The 16,757-nt window shown below is 40.2% G+C and overlaps 1 protein-coding gene across 5 annotated transcripts in view; it reads right to left on the reverse strand.

The window, feature by feature from the left end:
* MTUS1 (microtubule associated scaffold protein 1) overlaps positions 1 to 16,757 on the reverse strand; it is a 156,493-nt gene that overhangs the window by 30,306 nt on the left and 109,430 nt on the right. For all 5 annotated transcript variants that reach the window (XM_075258774.1, XM_075258773.1, XM_075258775.1 and 2 more), the window contains one exon: positions 12,321 to 12,529. In XM_075258774.1, coding sequence (XP_075114875.1) covers positions 12,321 to 12,529 — 209 coding nt within the window. The remainder of the gene's footprint in view (positions 1 to 12,320; positions 12,530 to 16,757) is intronic.

The raw sequence follows: 16,757 nt of genomic DNA on the forward strand, positions 1-16,757 counted from the left end.
TAGAGCCTTAGGGATGCAGGCTTACATAAGGACAAATGCATGTGACAAACCCCATCTCTTCCCCCTCCCCTCCCATCTCTTTCCCCTCCCCTCTCCATAGACTTCTGTGTGAGCCAGGTACAACAATAGATTCTATACAGATACACAGCCACAGTAAATAGGAGAGTAGTATTCAAGTCTGCTATTCATTTATGAAATTGGTTTTATAACCGGAGGTTCTCTAACTTGAAAAGCACCGTGTAAACTGAGCCTGAATCTGATTTGTCCACCCCTGCTTACCCAATACCTGTATAGCTCTTACCGGTAATAGGTGCAGTTCTGGAAACAGACACACATTAGGGGATTGCTGTATATGCAATATAATAGGACAGTCATCTCAATAAATAGGCAGTTTATTAAAATAATTGTGATCTATAAATGTATTACCATTACAAATGTATGACCAAACAGATGATATAATAGTGCAATCTGTTGCACAAAGTACAGTAGGCTGTAAGATTATACTGTATTATATCATTTATTATGTATATTATGTCTATAGAAAACTCTGAACGGTGATGTATGAATAAGTAATGATATTTTAGAAATGTACATCTCCAGATATTAATGCAGGCTCCTAACCCTTCCAATACCAGCTACCTAATAGTCCTAGAAATGTACAAGGCACATGGATTGATGGGACGTCCCGTCAGTCAGTAGGGAGTATTATTGTTCGGTCTCTAGTGACTTGGTTATAAGCATCAGCCGGCCTACACATCATCATAATGACACCAGTAAAGCCCAAGTAAGGTTATCCGGGAAACCACTAGATGATTTATGAGATGACTTACAATGCTTTAACCTAACAAATGCAGACAAAAAAAAAAAAAGGGGGGGGGGGATTTTCATCGTATCTCTAAATAGGATAAATTTCTATTCAGCCTTTACTTGGTTATCCATTTCATGCCTATGGCAGTCACTATGGTCTTTCATGTAGACCATTTTTAGCTTTCCAAGATTGTAATGGTTAACCTGTCAATTCAATGCCGTTCCTTTAATCCATTGCATAGATTTGCCTTCAGGAGCCTTGAAAAGGGTGGGCAGCCAGGTGAGGGCTGTAATGGTGGAAAACGGGAAGGACTGAATAACTAGACATAGGACAATGCCAATGACCAGGTTACTGAAAAATATGTATATAGGTTTAAAATAGAAAAGGAAAATCTGCAAATAATATACAGGAATTGCCCAACGTAAGGCCTGAACCTATACATTTATAGTAACAGGGAGCCAACTAGTAGCTACTTGTGACTTGATTGTGTTGCTTTGCCTAATGTCACACTTTGATGTAAAAAACGTTATAAAAGGATAAGCACAGGAGAACCAGATCACACGCAGCCCATTATTAGGTCCATTGATGTCCTGAAGCCAAGTGTCAATCTCTTTGTTACTCTGAGCTTTGATATACATAAAGGGACAGTAATCTGTTATGGAGTAGCATAGTATTGTTGTGCTGAGCTCAGACTCCTTGTTTTAGCACAACCTGACAATACACCTGCCATAACTCCTTCATAAGTGTCAGAGCGCGATGGTCAGACACATGCAATAAAGATCCTCTAATTCACAAATAAGGCTAGTGACTGAACGCCTTGGAAAGTAAATATGCATCAAACTACGCATCTAATTATACAGTATTAATTGTATAACAACTAATTCATCTTTATTTTAAGCTGGTTATTGATTTCCGCCAAACTCAACCCAAAATAGTCCCCAGTTCAGACCTGGTAAAGATTTTTGGTTAAGCATTACCTCCAAGTATACTGTGTAATGCCTTCTTCAGGAGTGTGGTGTATAACAAAGAGATACTGACAGTGCTAAAGAGAAAAGGTCCATATGAGGAGTCACCCCTCCGGCCCTGCACTATGCAAAACACAGTATTAGTTATACCCACCATGTGAATCTCATATACTACTCTCTACTATTTCAAGCTACTGAAACCCTAGATGGACCAACCACAAGTTGTCTTATTTCCTCACTCTTCTTCTTATGAATAGGTTGCCTACACTTAAAATATTCTTTGGTTTAGAGAGAACCTTTCCCCACATCCACCAACTCTTTCTTTACATACCTCAATAGATATCACTCCACTGATTCTATTACAGTTGGAATTTTTCTCTAGTTCCCACCATGTCTGAGCAATCAGTGCTGCCACTTTCAGCACTATATGCAACTTAAGCTACCGACTGTAAAGTAGGTGGTCTTGGGCTGGAGCAGAAAGGTAGAGTACAGTAGAGAGCCTGATGAATATATTGAGAGCTGGGACTAAACACTGACTGCTCCGGCACAGTGGGGGCTAGAGAAAAAAAAATCCACATATCAGTGGAGCAGCACCTATTAAAGAAGGAATTGGAGTTGGTGGAGGTTGTAAAAGCTTCTCTTTAAAACCATATGGAATGAAACCACCACCAAGAGCCTATGGAGAAATCTGTAGAAGTTGCCGGGACCAAAATATCACAGGCTGTAAGTATCTAGTAGTAGAATCTTATCTATTCATAGTGAAAACCACTTATTATTGGTAATTATATTTAGAATTTATTTAGCTTATATAACGCAATTATATTTCGCAGCCCTTTACATTTCAGTTCATGAAAATGATTGAGCTTTGCACATTTGTTTTCTTGTGTCATTGAACAGTAAAAAGATCTGGCCAAAGTTCTCATCCTGAAAAGGAACAGGTCTAATATAGCTAGAATCAAGATCTTAAGGTACGTATAGCTGCAGAACAAAAAGGTAAACAGCCAAATACATTAGGATTATTCGGCACAGAGGTGACCATACACCGGCAGTTTCATATTTATGAATGAGGACGACTATTATATGGGCAGATACATTGGGGCAGGAGGAGTTTGAAGATGTCTAGGGGTTCATGGGAGTTGGTACTGTAGAGTACACAGGGTAAACTATGACATAATAATCAGGTCCTAACCAATATAGAAAGCTCTGTATGATTTTGCTTTGAGGGGCTCATTAAGATTAATGTATACGTGTATAACTCATTCCAGAATCAAAGGCTGAAGTAGTCTGTCAATGAGGACGCCTGAACAAATGCCGGCATGCCATAGCAGTACATGTGTGAAGATGTCTAAACTTGCTTGGTTTGCAGCTATTTACATTTGAAGTTGCCTTCAAAAGATCCAAGGCGTAGGTCTGGACCCCTGCCTCCCAGGCCTTTCATTAAGACAGCAGCCAGGAGAACCCTTCATGTACCGCCTGCTGTCCCCCAAGCCCGGATACCTTATAATAACAGCAACAGGGATCTGTAGTCACCTCTTGTGCAGGCAGCTGCCGCTAGTGTAAGGTATCAGAGCTTGGGGGACAGTGGGCAGGAGATGAAGGTTTATCCCCACCTCTACTAATGTCAGTCTGTGGGGGACACTAATGGAAGAGAATTTTACTGTGTATGTGGGGAAAGGCGCCAAGCAGCATACTGGGAGGTGACAAACACTTTATTAGAACTAGAACATGGAGACCATTAATGGATCATGATGCTGTGCAGGAGGTCACTAATATCACAATAATGGTCCTAAGTGTCCCCTGACACAATATAATGCTCCTAATAGCCCCCCATATAACCTGCTACATTAGTGACCCTACACGTTATAAAGAGATATCAGTGCCTGCCACATAGCATAATGCTACCTTAGTGCCCCCACACAGTATAATGTCTCATTAGTAACCCCCCACCCCCACACAGTATAATACATTGTTCACATCGCCCACACAGTATAATACATTGTTCACATCCCCTCCACAGTATAAGACATTGTTCGTGACACTGACCCATCTACTCCATTTGACTACCGGGGACGGTTAACTAATATGAAATATACAATTTTTTCTCACCTAAACCTGGAGTGTGTGTGTTACAGTCAGACATATTTTATCAGAAAAACACTGTAAATAAAGGTAGTGTTCAGCTACTGTTTGGCTCGGACCTGCACCTGACAGCAGACTTATCAGTGAACCTAAAAGTACTGTGTGGTCTATGGTCATGGATGGATCATTGCTAGGACCACTTGCTTGCTAGTTAGTGCTTCTGAACTTACAGTGCGTCATGCCTCTATACAATCTATAAAACAGTTCAACTTCATTCTAGTAATTCACTAAAGGCTAGGGTAAAAGTAGATCCAAACTACAAGCTTTAGAGGAAGCCTCTATTCTTAGCAAATTATATAAAAACAAGAAAAAACAAACAAACCCATATCTAAGCTACAATATATGGTCCTGTAGATAACCAAAGTAGTATCATACTCTGCCTGCAGTTATTCCTCCCCTACACATGCATGCTCGGCTTCTCCATGTATGCTTGTGCTCCAACTGGCAGAGTGGAAAAAGCCTCCATCATCTACCTCTGACTGCAGCTCTTCTCTCAAGAACAAACATTGCTATGTTACGCTAAGCTCACATCCGCACTCAGATTTCCATTCTTTGGGTCCACTTAGGGACCCAAAAAACGCAAACCCAATCAGCTTCAAAAGCGTTACCTGCGGACACCCACGAGCCCCATAGACCATAATGCTTGCAGTCCTTTTCTCTCCACATTTTTTAAGCAAAATAGGGGACGGATTCCCCGAGCAGTCACCAAGTGCTGGTGTGAACCCAGCCTTACATGTTGAAAACCAATCTTTCCCCACCGGACATGTGTCTTTGGGGATTCAGGACACCCCCCACATACCCAGAACTCTGTGTTTAGTAACACTCTAATAAACTAGTGACAAGGACAAGTGAGAAGACTTTTGCAACTCTTGACTAATACAACTATAAGGAAAATGTTTGTTTTTGTACTGTGTTAGCCAGTGGTTATGAAATATAAAAAAAACTCACAAGTCTTCAGTAGGTGATACCTTTTTTAATGGCTAACTCACAATATAACTAGTAATAGAGCCTCTACAGGGGGTAAAGGCCACATTGTAAAGCTCATTACATAGGATGAAGCAGATAACCTATCCTCCTCTAAGATAACTATAGGAGTTTGTCATTTTAATGCCATGACATAAGTGTTAAAAGCCAGAGACTGTGACAAAACAATGGAAGGACTCCAGAGCTTAAACAGGGCACCATTCAGATAAGGGCTTATCCTTGAGGAACTTTCTCAGCTGATATATAGTACTGTGAAAAAGTTTTAGGCAGATGCTGACAAAATGCTGCAGAGTAACCCTAGGTTTACACCTTAGTTTGGGTTTTTAGGGTCTCCAAATCAGCTTAAAAAGAGGTTTCCCACAGAAAACTGCAAGTCCCATTGATTATAATGGGACCTTCCCGATTTCCACCTGAATAATACGAAGGTCAAACTCCCGCTGAAAGTGATGCTATCAGTCAAAGAAGGGGAGGGGAAGGGCATATTAGAACAGTTTGGGGTGTAGAAATTTGGATCAAAGGAGCCGTCCTCCAGACTACGCAGGGATCTTTCACATCTGTGCCCAGGACTCCGTTCTGCAGGTTTAAGTTTCCTGCACAAAAGAGGGCAGGAGACGGAAACCTGCTGGCATCTTTCATACCCATTCATTCGAATGGGTTTGAGAACTGTCCGGCCGTGAGCACCGATGAGCGTTTCATGCTCTCCGCGGCGAAACCATTTTTTTAAACCGGACACAGAGTTGGACATACAGTACTCTGTGTCCGATTTAAAAAAAAATAAAAAATAAAAAAACGGTTTCACCACGGAGAGCATAAAACGCTCACCGCTGTTCATGGCCAGACTCTGCATGACAGGTTTCCGTCTTCTGCATGCACGGAGGCATGGCTTTTCATGGGAAAAAAGCGGTGTTGCTGGTTTAATATGCTTCACCCTGGTGACAGACTATTCTTGTCAATTAACAAAATTAAGTGAACAAAAGAGAAATCTAAATCCCATCAATACATTATTAATTCCCCTAAATACACCTGCAGACAGTTTTTGAAATAACTCAGCAGGGAGGTTGCCCCAAACATCTTGGAGAACCAAGCACAGATCATCTGTGGATGTAGACTTGCTCCAATCCTTCTGTCTCTTCATGTAATCCCAGACAGACTGGATGATGTTGCGATCAGGGCTCTGTGGGGGCCGGATCATCACTTCCAGGACTCCGCCTCCAAAGGGCAGTCACACCAAATATTGATGAGGTTTTTATTTCTCTTTTGTTCATTCACCTCATTTTCTTAATTGTCAACAAAATAAGCACTTTTTTTAACGTATTCTTATTTTGCAGAATTTTTTTTACACCCCTGCCTATAACTTTGCACAGTCCTACATTTCAACGAGACCTAAATGTAATGGCTATGAAATTGGCAGTACTGACCAGAATGGCTGGGCTCCCATGTACAGCTCTACGTTCATTTTCATTAAATCCAGTGGGGTCTAGTGATCGTTACTTGATGTAATGGAAATAATGGACTCTATAGATTTTATTGATAATTGCTGTCCTGGTAATTTAAATTAAAATTAACCTGACAAGTTAAAAGTGTGTCATCAGACTAGACCTATTGTCATTGCCCAATTACGCAATGTTAGCCTCTTACCAGGGTAGAAATCCCTCACATTTATTGTATTACTTGTAATGAACATAGTTTACAGGCTGATTATGAAAACAATCTGCCCCCAAACACAACCCAATTGCCACCTTACATACTTGGCAAAGCTTTTACCCATCAAACAATATTAAGCATAGCTTTGCACTTTGTGTAGACTACATCAGATTGAGACATTCTTCTGCACATAGTTAAAATACCTTCGACTCCCCATGAAATGCCGCACTAGGGTGGATTTTTACGATATCTTATCCCATTGCTTTAAGGAGATTATTATGAGAACTTTTGCCAAACTCTGCATTTTTCTTAATCATTAGTTGTGTAGGCACAGAATAAGTCATTTTCTATTTTAATATAGTTACAGATCCAAAATACTACTGTACAAGGTCTATATACTGAGAAGTGTCAAAATATAGAACTTAGATACAATGGAACTTATGAAGTAATAAAGATGTGTCAACTCTCCTAACAAGTCTGTCTAAATAATTGTATACCTTACTATAATCATTCTCAATCACTTTAATTTAAAAACTCAGTTGGATTGTTCCTCTCTTACTCCTCCTGGAAATGTACAAATTGACAACTAGATATTACCAATAGGGGGGGTGTCTTTGTTGTGCTGCTCACCAAGAATTGCTGACAGCATCAGATGGTGCAGGGGACACCTTTGGCAAGGAGAATCCTAATACAATTGTCTATTTATTCATAGATTAGTAGAATAGATAACAGATCCCAGATTATAATTAGCAGAGGCCTCCAGGGAGATCAAACATAAAAGACAGTGTTAGGCCAAGTCCACATCTGCGTTCAGGTTTCAGTTCGGGAAGTCAACTTGGGGACCCCCTGAATGGAAACCTATAGGCATAAAACAAGCGGCTACCTGCAGACCCCATAGACTATAATGGGGTGGGCAGGTTTCCTTAGGAAACCGCCTTTTTATGCATATAGGTTTCTGTTCTGGGGGTTACCAAGCAGACATCCTGAACGGAAATCTGAACGCAGAAGTGAAACGGGCTTTACTCACCTGTCCTGGCTGTATTAGATCCAAAATAAACTACTAGGTGAACCTTGCATAATTAATCTTGTGAGGTAAATCCAAAAAATACTCATACTCAAAGTGTTATGGATTTAAAAAGGGGCATAACCTAAATCACCACCATTAATCATAATCAAGGTAAAACGACTAATCAAGATTTTGATTTAGGTCATAATTGCCCAGCCCTACTAGGTGGTCACCCCTTATTTGATGGTGCCTCCCAAACAATGTTTCAGGGAGGAGAGTAACTTAAGGGGGTGCAGAGGGTTCAGTTGCACTAGGGGCCCAGAAGCCTTAGGGGGCCCATGAGCACTGGCATCAGTATTGAGATTGCAGCTTCCATCTGGCCCATAAACCAAGGAGACGCAGAGATTACACTAACCACACTAAGCTGGATTAAACTCCTCAGCACCCGTAACCATCACTATCAAGAATTCACTGTAGGCATGAGGTAGGGGGCCCTAGATAAAAGATTGCACCGGGGCCACCAAGACTTTAGTTACGCCACTGGTTTCTGGACAGTTGGCATGTATGTACAGTATATAGGGAGACTGACTAAAGACCGAATTCATGATCCATTAAGATTCAAGCATTTAGACAAGACAGGTGCTCACCCTTGGCTCAGTTTAGACATCGGTGTCACAATGAACATAAAGGTTAGTATATGTTCTCAATAAATAGCATGTGGTCTTCAGAAGAAAATAAAAAAATCACGACACAGGTTAAATTAAAAAATGCCTTTATGCCAGACAAAAACAAGTTGTACTCTAAGAGTATAGCGAGTATATACATTCTACAATGAAGATATTTGCACAGTTCTGCTAGAGCTGACTAAACAAGTGCTGAATACGTTCTCTGTTCCAGGAGAGAGGGAGAAAAAGCACACCCAGAGCAAACAACCAGCTCCGATGCCAAAAGCAGGAGAAATATTATATTCCTACAGTGCAAATGTTGGATGTGAACAAAGACTTTCTTGCTAAAGATTTTACTAGATGAACTGGTGATCTGTAACGAAAAACTAAGTGCACGGTAAGCTCGGAATAATTTTCACTACTTCGCAACTTCACCATCCTCCAACTAAACTAGGTAATAATGGAGGATAGGAGGAAGAAACTGCATATGGTAGAGGTGTTAGTATATAGTACTACACGTGGAAGACACGCTTATCTATAGCCCTCACATTCCCAGAGGAAAGGAGATGGGGCGCACAGATATCCTGTGCTATGGAATTCACATGTCAGCAAGTATAGAAAGACTTAACGTGTATACTCGAGTATAAGCCGACTTTTTCAGCACATTTTTCATGTTGATAAAGCTCCCCTCGGCTTATACACGAGTCAGGGTCCACGGAGCACAGAAAACTGGAAGGACCTGGAAGGGGGAGGTCCTTTAGTGCTACTGCTCTATGATTGGCTTGTCATGAGGTCACGTGACTGTGATGTCATCAAAGGTCCTGTAGCCACTGGTATGTAACATCTGCAGATAAGGTTTAGTCTAAATCCTAGTAGCTCCGCCCACACCAGAGTCTGATCACATGGTCATGACGTCATCAGAGGTCCTTTAGCACACTAGGATGTAGCATCTACCCTGCAGATGAGTGGCCGGGATTCATTGTGTCTTATGGAAGATGTCTGTTGTATAATAAGGATAAAACTCCCTTGCACAGCGGATCCCCATCTCCCAATTGGGGTTACTTACAAAGAAGAAAAGCAGCCCAGTCTGCGCTGCAACTACGTATATAAAGAATAATAGTTGTTTTCTTTACTCAAACATCACACACCACGTATTGACTCACGCAGTGTCCAGGACACTTGATAAAGACTCCTGCGTGGGTTTATACGTAGTGTGTGATGCTATTGTTTCAGTAAAGAAAATTCCCATTATGCTTTATATGGTTGCTGGCAGACTTGACAGATATAGATTATCATTATTTTGCGCACACACACACATATACATTTTAGGTGTGGAAGGCTATTACAGATTTCTATACAAGATACCTGGAATGGTGTACAATGTGGTTATTACATACCGTACATAACCACCTACTAAAACCTACTCCGATCTTCTCTTTAAGCTCAGTGGCCCTTTAACGTTACATTGCGTTACAGTACTGACAGCTTTCAAGGTACAGTAGTATCCACATAGTAGTCAATGTGCTATAATAAGACCCTGGCCTGGCTTACGTCCATTGCATCAGTTTTCACCATAGATCAATTTGCTCAAGTCCTGCCCAGACCTATCTAAAATTAGATCTAGGAAAGCTGCACTTCATCTACTGTAATCTACAACCCTTAACTGAAGAAAAGAAATATACATATCAAACAGCTAGTTCATCATAAACTAAACCAAAAGCACAAGCGCAGTAACATTCACCTCTAAAAATAGATTTAGAAATCAAAGTTATTTTCAACACATCAATAGATAAGTCAAGTGTGTTAGTCACCGACACGTATCTGACTATATGATATTCAGTTACACGTCACCGTGCTCATAGAAGCCATTGGACAGACTAATGGAATTCCTGGATTAACCAATATAGATGGCCTGGAGTAGCGTAAAGCCTAGAGACAGGGTGCTGGAGGCTGCTCAATCTAACGTGCCAGTCCGGGGACAGGGGTGGATAACGTCTGCAGAGGGTGGAGTCCAAATTCATTGTTACTATATGTGTTTGCTGTCTATATGTACCAGGACTGTTTCTTCTATGTCAATCCTTTGTGTGTTATATCTGCAAATAGTTTCTATAATTTGAAGACCAGGAACATTAAATTAAAAGAAAAATAATATGCATTGTAAAATTTGACAGTGCCTATTAAGTGGACTCTGGGTGTCGGAAGCTGGCAGTGATTGGGGTGCAGTAACAGTGATAAGATTGGTGCTGCACTTTTCAGGAACCACTGCCATGCAGTGGACAGGGCTGCTGCACTGCTTTTACAGGCAACTTCTGGTACGCAGAGGCTGCTAGAACAGCTGATCTACGTGGGGCATGGGCATCAGACCCCGACAGATCGTATACAAATATATAGGTTTACATTGGTATGGATCGATCAGGCATTTTGAGGGATAAGCGTAAGGTGAAAGACTAGCAAGGTACTTGTATTCAAAGTTCTACAGAGATCCTATATGAGATATCCAACCTTCCATGAACAAGTCTATAACGTAGTACTCCAATAACCCAGACTACAAGCAGTAATGGATACAGTCAGCATTTTTATAGCACACATAACCAGCAAATACTGGCAAACAAGTCACCTGTAATAAAGGACTGATCACTAGAGACAGCTGCTAAGTGTGCAGACACTAAAAAGATATATGTACAGTAAACACTTGCTCAGACCATTTATGTTGCTTCTCCGGGTTCCTATTTCCTCTGATACATTGCACCTCCACCCACTGAGTCTTTTACACACGGATTGTTGTGCCAACCACCACTGTCTCAAAGTTTATGGAACCCTGTCCACACAAATCAGATCATTTACAGGACCAGCTAATAAACTAGATGTTACGTATGAAGCCGGCCAACAAAATGTCCAAGTGTTTTCTGTCACACAACAAACAAGAGGTGCATAATCTCAGATTACATAGAACGAGGTTACTGTAGGATTGTAAAAAAATTAGAAAGAACTGGATTAAAATAAATAAGGCTAAAAACAACCCAGCACTTGCATCTAGAATTGGAATGAATATATATATATATATATAATATATATATATAATTATTTATTTTTATTTTTTTAACTATTCAGTTCTATTAAGATTTGGTTCTGAAACCAAAGAAAATTTTAATTTCAACTTTATACAGCAAAAATTGTAATTTAAATTTTTAAATAAGCAGAATAGTATATGGAGGACTAGAAAAAAAAATAAATCAGGAATCACACTTGTCCTTTTACCTGTTTGTCCTCCAAGTTATCAACAGAGAATATAGGGGTCATTTTACAAATTTCCTTAAACAAGAAAGATTCTGGTTTAATATGGATCTTCCAATTTCTTTAGCCCCTGCTTAGTCTTTGTAGGAAAGCAGTCATTTGTCAAATTCTGGTCACCCACTCAAACAACACCACACTTGTCCACAGGCCATGTGCGGTATTGCACTTCATCTCCACCTCAAAGAGTTGAGCTACATTACTGACCACAGCGAATAGATCAAGAAACGTTTTTGTTTTCTTAAAACAGCAGTTCATCTAACACTAAACACTCACTCTCCCACTCGACATCCCACTTTCCCCATGAGCCAGGCTTGTGCCAGAAAACCCTTTCCATGTATTGTTGCCATTTACTAATTGAACTGACATGAATGATTTCAATTCAATTAAGCATTAAGGCTTGTGAATCCATCTGATACAGAGAGAAAGTTTTCTTGATCAGACCTGGCTGTGTGATGTCACGTGGCCCAATAGGTTTCCTGCCATTGAAGTCAACTAAAGTTGTAGTGGTGTCATGAACGAGGAACCTGAACTGCTACAAACTGGAGCCATAACAGTTTTGGAAGCTAAACCACGTTTTGTTTGGTATCAGAGGACTGTTGACTTCAAGTATGGAGCCCTCATGGAGCGTGCTTAACATTTTGCTCTAATATTGTAACCTCTTGCATATGTCATTTTTACATCCATGCTTCAATTCATCCTAAAAATTCCTCAGTGCGTTTTTTTTTTTCTGCAATGAGTGTATTTAGTCAATTGCACTCACTAGATCCTCTCAGGCAAAACATGCATATGATAATCCCATAATTCTACCAATTTACCTGGTTGATCACATGCTGTATGACTACCGTCAGAGCTTCGAACCTCAGATTGCTGCTTGCAACCAAGTTCTTTAGTTGCTGGATGATGCCATTCTGCTCCTCACATACTGCCTTGACCTGTGCCAATTCAAGGGCTTGTGCATCGACAGGCGGAGTCTGTGCCTGTGTCACTGGTCCTCTGGGGCTGGTCTTCTGCTTGCCTTTATCGACTGAAGACAGAAAAATACTGTGTTACATATCAATATAACAAACTTTAATCCATGTGGAGATTTATAATAGACAGGAGTAAACAAGAAATGCAGATATCATTGCTCTTGTGGTTCGAAATATAGTTTAGCATATTGTGCACCATGGTAAGAAGAAGAAAAAAAAAACAAAACTTGTCAATGTACAGCCTACATTCACCTGCTATTCCTAAGACACATGCACACTCAGCTGAAAATGTATATGTTCTACATGGTTAGAAAGGTACTGCAGGACACCTCTGGTAGTGCCTTCTCCCCTGAGAATGTAAGCTGCATTACCCACAACAGCCACTATTACACGTACAGCGCTCTGGTGTATGGACTACTATAAACAAGATAGAGGTCGAAGCACCACACCCTTTAAATGGCAGATACACCACGGATATTATTTTCTCGAAAGACCCCTCTAAATGCCTAAACATTCCCCAAATTCACCCTTACAGTACATATCCTTAGGAGCTTTCAGTTAAACCTTTGAGATTTCTATGATACAGATATGGATTGTTTTTAAATTAAATTAAAAATACAATGGTGCATATTTAGTTACCTGCAGAATCACTAGTCAGAAAAACCCATTAATGAACCAGCAACTTTCTCTGTATTTTGCAAATATATACATACACACATATATATTGTACCGTATATACAGTATACTGTATATCATAATTATAATTATATATATATATATATATATATATATATATATATATATATATATATACACACAGACACACACATATATACATACACACACACACATACATGAGTATTACATACACCCATACTATCTCTCTATATAATTATATCTATAAACACATGTATGTACCATACAAGGACACTGAATGAATAACGAACCTTTAGCCACATTGACTTCTTGTGGAAAGGCTCACACAGTATATCAGTTATACAACCTATAAGTACTAAAAAGACTAAAACATCTCATCCATTCTGACTCACTGCTGCCCTCTAGAGACTGTCTGGGCGAATCACAGCTATGTTATTGTAAATCACATCAGGCTATTAGAGGCCAAGAAGAATTTTACAGCCTATTTTTTTTTATAATAAAAAGGAAGTTAGATAGGCTAAAAGAATATTACAAAAATGGTCAAACACCCCTCAACAGAAGGAACAAAGAAAAAAGTGAGTTAATCTCCTGAAAGTGATCAGGGAGGGGGGAATGTCTAGGAACCTGTACATCAAATTTCAGTGCAGAGAGCAAGGTGACAATAATTTAGGATACATGGGGGCAACACGGAGGCTCAGTGGTTAGTACTGCAGCCTTGCAGCGCTGGAGTCCTGGGTTCGAATCCTGCAAGGAACAACATCTGCTTGCGTGGATTTCCTCCCATACTACAAAGACATACTGATTGGGAATTTAAAAAAAAAAATAATATATATATATATATATATATATATATTATAATATAATATAATTTAGGATACATAAACTTCCAGACAACATAGCAGATCAAAGTAAGGCTCGCTTCACATCTGCGTTTGGGGATTCTGTTCCCCTCTCCGCACTTTTCTATACACATTCGTGCGGAAACCACACGGACCCCATTGTAGTCTATGGTGTCCGTGGGCTTCCTAAGGTAACCACTGTTGTATGTAGATTAGGTTTCCATTCGGGGGACCCCCAAGCAGACCCCCAAATGGAAACCCAATCGCAGATGTGAACCAGGCCTAAGCAGAATCACTTAATAGTGTGGTAACTAGTAAAGAGGGCATGTATTCCCCATGGCTTATGAGCAAGTTTATACCTGCGACCACTACAGCTACGCCACTTTCTGCACAGAGGTTGCTATAGTATTTGGCATTGTAAGTAGTGCAAAGTCTACACTAACATACTACACAGTCTCTCAAACAAGGAATTGTGGCAATTTCCTCATGCAGTAGTATTAGCGCAAAACCACATTACTAGACCCTCTATTAAATCTCTTCACAAAACACTGGCTGTGAACAAAACTAATTTTGCTCTTTATATGATATTTATGGTGAAAGCAAACAAAGCTTTAAATTTGTAACAAGCTGAATACATCAATGAAACCAGAAATGCTGATGGGTGGAATTGTTGGCGCCGTATCAACCTGTTCCCCCATGCAAAAATTACATGGGAGGGATAGCTGAAAGAAAAAAAAGCTTCAGAAGAAGGAATGAAGTCGTTTTATTTGGCAGAAGAGCAGTATCAATGTGGGAATCATTAAAAGAGGAGAAATTCTGGATATATAATACATGCCTAAAATGACAGCGGTCCGTGGTTATGACACAGCTTGTGGATGCGATACACCAAATCTACAGGAAAGTCTAAACTTATCCAGCGGAGACACTCACAACCTACAGAATTTTATTTCTACTGTAAAACCTTGCTTTATGAAGAAATAGGTAACCTGACTTCCATAAGATCCATAAATAACAGTAAGATGGTGTCATTCTTCCAGGAAAAAGTCTAATGGAAAATTCACTCTTCAATTAGCAGATGCAATTATATCCAACTTCAAAGGCTTGTACACCTGCTCCCTTGTCCAGTTTCTTCTATGTCCACTAGGGGGCAGTCTAGCTATGTTAAGCACATACAGCATAAAAAGGAAAATCTAATGGGTTAGTTCAAGGTCAGAATGAGCAGAATTAACAATGAGGAGAATGATGGAAAGAAAAGGATATATTCCCGCAAGCAAGCAAGCAAGCATGCATTTCCTTAAATGTAGGCTCAGGAAAGTATACACAGGAGCCATATAGTGTCATATAGAGTATATTAAGACTGCTAACCTAACCAAATGTTTGATACAAACATAAAATATGTTACTTCAGGTCACAGCTACTCTTGTATACAGATAGTACATTATAAGGATGAAAGGGAAAAAACTCAATGATGAAGTAAACAGTGATCCTATATGTATCTTCTATAATTCAGGACAGTGGAAAAGTAAAGTCTATCTGTAATATAAGCTATAGAAGTATATAACAAATAACCTGAGGCTAAAATGACAAAGAATTCAACACAAATATCAAAAAAATTAAAGACATAAAAATATAATATAGACTCAGTTCAGTATATAGCGATATGGGGCATTCTCGACCACCCCAAATTCTTCTGCGTTATCCTTGTGTTCTTTTTCCTACCCATACATCACACCATCTCCTCCACTTCCTCCCTTGTTTGTATTAAGTCTTGTGCTGTCCTTTTCCTTTCCCCAAGAAACCTCAAAACAGGGGAGAATGAGAAAAGGAACATATATATATTTATTATTATAGCGCATCAGTTGCATATCATGCAATGTTTCGGCAGGAATATCTGCCTTTTATGGATGTTTAACATGTTAGATTCAGTCCCTGAATGTAAACATTTATTAGTAAAGAAGTTCTTTAGATATCGAGGATAAGGGCTCGTTCACACGGGGCAAGAGGGGGCAGATTTTTACGCCGAATCCACCTCAAAGTCCACCACCTCACAATAAAGGTCTAGCGTCTTTTTTTTCCGTGAGTGGTTTGTTCCCGCTCACAGAAAAAAGAAATGCGCTGTCCTTTCTTCAGACGAATTCCGCAGCTGATTCAGTCATGGCGTCTCCATCGCAACAGCACCCTCTGGACTAGGCCCATTAATTTGGGCCTACTCCGGAGCGGGAAGCCGCGACTGTCGGAAGCCACGACAGTCGCAGCAAGTGCATTTTGGACCTATTCTGATGTGGCTCCCCGCGTCAATCAGGACCAAAATATGCGGTCCCTAGCCCCGTGTGAACTAGCCCTTAGGATAACCATTTACGTATGCTAGATAAAAGCACTTTGCCTTGTACTCTCCTTGATCCAGTAAGGAAACCTGGATGTGTGGTGCTATGACCTTGCTGTATAAGGGGGGCGTTTACACTTACACCTGCTGTCCGTCCGTTGTGAATCCACCGAAATTGCAGAAAAACATGACTAATAAAATGGTCTAGTAAGAGCTGTGCCAACCTCCAAACCCCATTCTACCATCAACCCCAGTAAGGACACTGACATTATTTGGAAGTAAAGGCCACAGCGGCCAATTTTATTAACACCATCAACAATTATCCTTGACCACATTCGAAAATAATAACATCATGCATAACATCAACATTATCCTCCCCCACAATAATTCCACCCGACATAAGGAGGGGTCTCTGAAGGCAAGACTCCGGCTATTATCCCTGGCCATGCACACCTAGCCCAAGGG

The sequence above is a fragment of the Leptodactylus fuscus genome, chromosome 1, assembly GCF_031893055.1.
Source record: "Leptodactylus fuscus isolate aLepFus1 chromosome 1, aLepFus1.hap2, whole genome shotgun sequence".
NCBI classification, from domain to species: domain Eukaryota; kingdom Metazoa; phylum Chordata; class Amphibia; order Anura; family Leptodactylidae; genus Leptodactylus; species Leptodactylus fuscus.